General features: G+C 44.1%; 2 protein-coding genes across 2 annotated transcripts in view; one reads left to right on the top strand and one right to left on the bottom strand.

The window, feature by feature from the left end:
* MCM9 (minichromosome maintenance complex component 9) overlaps positions 1 to 4,920 on the bottom strand; it is a 125,074-nt gene that overhangs the window by 79,946 nt on the left and 40,208 nt on the right. The gene's annotated exons all lie outside the window — the stretch shown is intronic.
* ASF1A (anti-silencing function 1A histone chaperone) overlaps positions 7 to 4,920 on the top strand; it is a 15,576-nt gene continuing 10,662 nt past the window's right edge. Inside the window, exon 1 of the mRNA XM_011937296.1 lies at positions 7 to 263. Coding sequence (XP_011792686.1) covers positions 155 to 263 — 109 coding nt within the window. The 5' untranslated portion in view covers positions 7 to 154. The remainder of the gene's footprint in view (positions 264 to 4,920) is intronic.

Raw genomic sequence — 4,920 nt, 5'->3', positions numbered from 1 at the left:
AATAAAAAGAGGAAAAAAAAGTTTCTCAAGTCGCCGCTGCACAACGTCGGGCCGGCGCTGGGGCGGGGGTCTGCGCTCTCCCGAGCGGCCGCGCGCTGGACTTTATTGTGCCGCAACCAGCCCCAGTTCCCATTGTTTGTGTTTTTTTCAAAATATGGCAAAGGTTCAGGTGAACAATGTAGTGGTGCTGGATAACCCTTCTCCTTTCTACAACCCGTTCCAGTTCGAGATCACCTTCGAGTGCATCGAGGACCTGTCTGAAGGTGAGTGCGGCGCCCGTGCGCCCGGTCTGTCAGTTGCGGGCTGCAGACGTTGAAAGTTTCCCGGGCCCGGCCTCGCGCTGGGCGGCTGTGTTCGGCGCCTGGCGGCCGCGGGCTGCTCTGCGGAGGGAAACTTGAAGTTGATGGTCGACGGCCGCCGAGGCGCGCGCGGCTTTCCGCCGCAGCCCAGGCGCCTGCCGGGCTCAACTTGCGAGGAACTTGTTTGAGCGGAGGAGCGGAGGGTAGCCATGTTGTCAGCTTTGTCTGCGGGCGGGCAGCTCGGAGACCCGCACTCGCGCCCGCGGCGCCTCCTGGGGTCGCGCCGGGCTGGCTCAGCGCAGCCAACAGCCTCCGCGACCCTCCGGGCCCGGGCACGGAGGCTGGGAAGGGAGAGGCTGTGTGTGTGGTCGCGCCGGCGAGTTCGGAGCGGAGCCATCTTACCCCAGTCGAGAATTGGGCCAGCGACCCCGGCGCACGGCGCCTCTTCTTGCCCCTTCGCCCGCCTGCCCCCGGCGAAAGGGAGGCAGTAACTCTCGAGAGCTCACGGTGGAGTCGCCGCACTCTCCGGGCTGGCCATGCCTGGCCGCTTCGGGGAGGAGAGCGAGGCTGTCCTCGCGCTGATTTCTGGCTTCCTCGACCAACCAGCGGGGGAGGCGGGCGCAGGCTCGGCCCCTCCGCGCCGCGGGCTGGGCGCCGGCGCTCCCCGGGGGCCGCGGGTCCTGTTCGGCCGGTCCTCCTCGGCCGGTGCCCGGGATGCGCCGGGATGCTGGCGCGCAGGCTCCCCAACCAACGTGGACTCCTTTCCCCTAATGACGAAAAGCTAATCTCAGGAAGAGAAATAGAGCTGAGCTAGGAAGTTACATTTAACCTAAGAGCCTAAGAGCAGAAACAAGATACTTAAATAATTTCCAGGACTTAATCTCTGCCTTCTAAATAGTCTCAAAGAAGACTTTCTTCAAGAGCGTGTTGAAATCTAAAATAACTCCACATCCAGATGCAGAACACACCCTAAACATAAAACACAAACGTAGGCTAAGAAATTAACTCCTCATGTCAGTCCAAGAGTTCTTGGTATTTTTTCTACATATATTTTAAGGTCTTAAAAATACGTATTTTTAATATGTTTAGTAATAAATATTTAGAAAGCTAAAACGACAATTATCTTTGCTTTAATTATATTTTACTAAAGTAATTCAGTGCTTCATTTGCCAGTTTTGAAGGGGAAATAGTTTAACTTCATCGGTGAGGGACATACTTCTTTGAACTAGAAGTGTATTTTTAAAATGCTTTGAAGATGATTTGGCTAATCGTGGCATATAAAACTTTTCATTAGTTTTTAATCTCTAAAATGTATATATCATATGTAAGGTTAATTTTAATTATAAAACAATATATATCATTGTAATAAACTTTTAGAAAGTTGTACAGGCATATATAAAGTTAACAGTTCTCTGTACTCAATGCCTTCCCCTATCTCCTTTAGGTAATCACAATTACTACTTTAACATGTGCCCCTCTGTTGTTTTTTTTTTTTTTTTTTTTGGTAAACCTATATAGAGCATAAATGCACATAGATATAGAGGGCAAATTTTGAAAGATGATTCATTTATTAAAATAACTTCAAATAGGCCATTGATAACACTATGTGAAAGATGATTCATTTATTAAAATAATTTCAGATAGGCCATTGACAACACTTAGGGGTATTTTTCTTACTACTCTGAAGTCATCTGTATGATACTACTATTAATATAAGCATTGCAGCTACCAGGCCCATTTTTCACACCCAACAGTCAGTAATTTTTTTTTTTTATTGCCAACTGCATATAAAAATAGACAAAAGAAAAACCATTGATCGGTCCATTCCAACTTACACCACAGTGTTTTTCAAATATACCACCAGAAGTTCTTCAAATTACAGGTATTTCTCAAGTGATGCCTTCCATTTTAGGAGTCAGCTCTGAACAAAGAAGATAGATGACTCAGGATGTCGTTACAGGGCTTTTACATTGCATAGATGAAACCAGCCATTCATAAAGCCAAAACATGTTCCATTTTTAACTGGGATCCATTCAGAACCCAGCTGAATCACATCAGGGTTTTACAGTACTGGTGTCAAAAATGCTTATTTCCAATGGTATATTTCACTTCCTAGGCACCATTACTGAGCATTTATTTAGTATTTTAAAAAATATTTTAAGCTGAGTCATACTGAAGCTGCAAAGGAATCTTTCAAAAAGGTGCCATGCCTGTATACTCCACCTAGAGGCTATGTGGATTAAGGAAATTGAGTTTACTTAGCAAAGGCTTCTTATAGGTTCCATACTTTTATATTCTAGTTCTTTTAAAAATTCTGTTCTTAAACTATAGTTTTTTTTTGTTTTTTTGTTTTTTAAATGAGACAGTCTGGCTCTGGCACTCAGACTGGATGGAGTACAGTGGTGCAAACACAGCTACCTGCAGCCTCAACCTCCTGGGCTCAAGCAATCCTCCCACCTCAGCCTCCTGAGTAGCTAGGACCATAGTCAATGTGCCACCACATTGGGCTAATATTTTAATTTTTTGTAAAGATGGAGTTTTGCCATGTTGCCCAAGCTGGTCTCGAACCCCTGGGCTCAAGCATTCCTCCCACCCCTGCCTCCCAAAGTGTTGTGATTATAGTGAGCCCACTGCACCCAGCCCAAACTATAGAATATTTTGAAAATAATTTTCTTTATAAGTTATTTTGCCTCAAGTCTCAAAGCAGAGTTTGGCCACCATTTTTCATACTTTCATCAATAGCCCCCAAACATTTACTTTCCTTTAAGAGCTGCCCTGTAGCTTTGCTTCAGAAAAAGCTGTGAGGAATATCTGGTCTTAAGATAATTTGATTCTTTCTAATATAGGGCTTATATCAGGGGTTAAGACAGCCTGAGATCCTGGCTGGATGTGCTTGATGGTTACCAAGCCTGTACAAGTTTTGATTGACCATCCTGCCATTCTTAAATGTATATATAATCTTAATTACAGCTACTCTCAATTGAATACTTATACCAGAATTGAGCACGGTGTTTCATACTTCCCAACTTCAGCTTGTTCTAATTCCAAAGCCTACATACTTTCCACTAGACCACAGGTCTTCCCAAGTAGTGTAATTAGCTAAAAATTCCCTTGATGACTTCCCTCATTCACTCACTCTCACCACAAATGGAAATACTTTCTGTGATTAAGTAAAAGTTAGCGTTAAAATAAATGAACAGATTTCTTCACCTGAGAACTTATGGAAAGCATCTGACCTTACCCTTTCTCCCTCAAATACAGGAGGCAGAGGAATTAAATGAAAGCTGGGTTCAAAAAAAAAAAACTGATGCCAATGTATAAAAAAGTACTGAGCATGTAAAACTCAGTAACTATAGCAAGCATCCCATAAACATAAAAATCAATGTACAAGTGTTCCCTGAGTTGCAGCCTATTCTTGTTAAGGCTAGATTATCTCTCCATGGCCTCTGCTGTCACTTCCCCTGCAAATAAATTCCCTTATTCCACTGCTAACTTCAGAGCAAGAAAGAATTTATCTTATCTTCCCAGTTAGGTTTTTAGAAGCAGCCCGGGGTTTGTAGGCATAGCTTGGATTCTGATTCTTTGAGGTACAAACTATGAATTTGTGTAGATTTCTTAACTTCTCAGAGCCTCAGCTGATTTGCATAATGGTGATAATTTGATCCACATGATGAAGCTGTTGAGGTTTAAACAATAGGTATGAAGTGGCAGGACTAATACCCAGCATATAGTAGGTATTTTCTAAAATAGGTTTACAAATTATGGCTGTGTTCCTATGCCAGTCCACAAATGCCAATTTATACCACTTAGGATCCAGGGGCATTATATGTAGTGGTACAATTATATATGAAATTAAAATTTATGAAAACCTTCATGTGATAATTTTTCTTTTTTTGGAGACAATCTCGTTCCATTGCTCAGGCTGGAATGCAGTGGCGCGATCTCGGCTCACTGCAACCTCCGCCTCCTGGGTTCAAGCGATTCTTGTGCCTCAGCCTCCCGAGTAGCTGGGGCCACAGGCATGTGCCACTCCTAATTTTCGTATTTTTAGTAGAGATGGGGTTTCACCATGTTTGCCAGGCTGGTCTCAAACTCCTGACCTCAAGCGATCCAGCCACCTCAGCCTCCCACAATGCTGGGATTACAGGCGTGAGTCACTGCGCCCAGCCACTCTATGTGATGATTCTTAGTCTTATCCTCACTTGGCTAGTTTAGTACCTTTCACACCACTTGCTTAAAACAGCTTCTTCACTTGCTTTTTGGGTCACCTACCTCATTTGCCACTTGTTTTGTAACTTACTTTGTTTATTTGTCCTCTTATCTTTGGAGGTCTCGAATCTCATTCCTTAGAGTAAGCCCATGTATTTTTACAGCTTAACATATCATTGACAGTTTCCAAATTTTTATCCTGCCTATTCAGTATCTCTACTTAGATAGCAGATATCTCAAATATGTCTAAAATGAACTGATTGTTCCTCCACCCCATGTCACCCCCCTGCAAAAGTGGCTCCTACTGCTTTCATCTTAAGAATATCCAGAAGGCCGGGCACGGTGGCTCAAGCCTGTAATCCCAGCACTTTGGGAGGCCGAGACGGGCGGATCACAAGGTCAGGAGATCGAG

This window comes from Colobus angolensis, unplaced genomic scaffold, assembly GCF_000951035.1.
Source record: "Colobus angolensis palliatus isolate OR3802 unplaced genomic scaffold, Cang.pa_1.0 Scaffold100, whole genome shotgun sequence".
Lineage (NCBI taxonomy): Eukaryota > Metazoa > Chordata > Mammalia > Primates > Cercopithecidae > Colobus > Colobus angolensis.
Note: the sequence above shows the minus strand (reverse complement) of the source record. Positions and strands in the feature narration are given on the sequence as shown.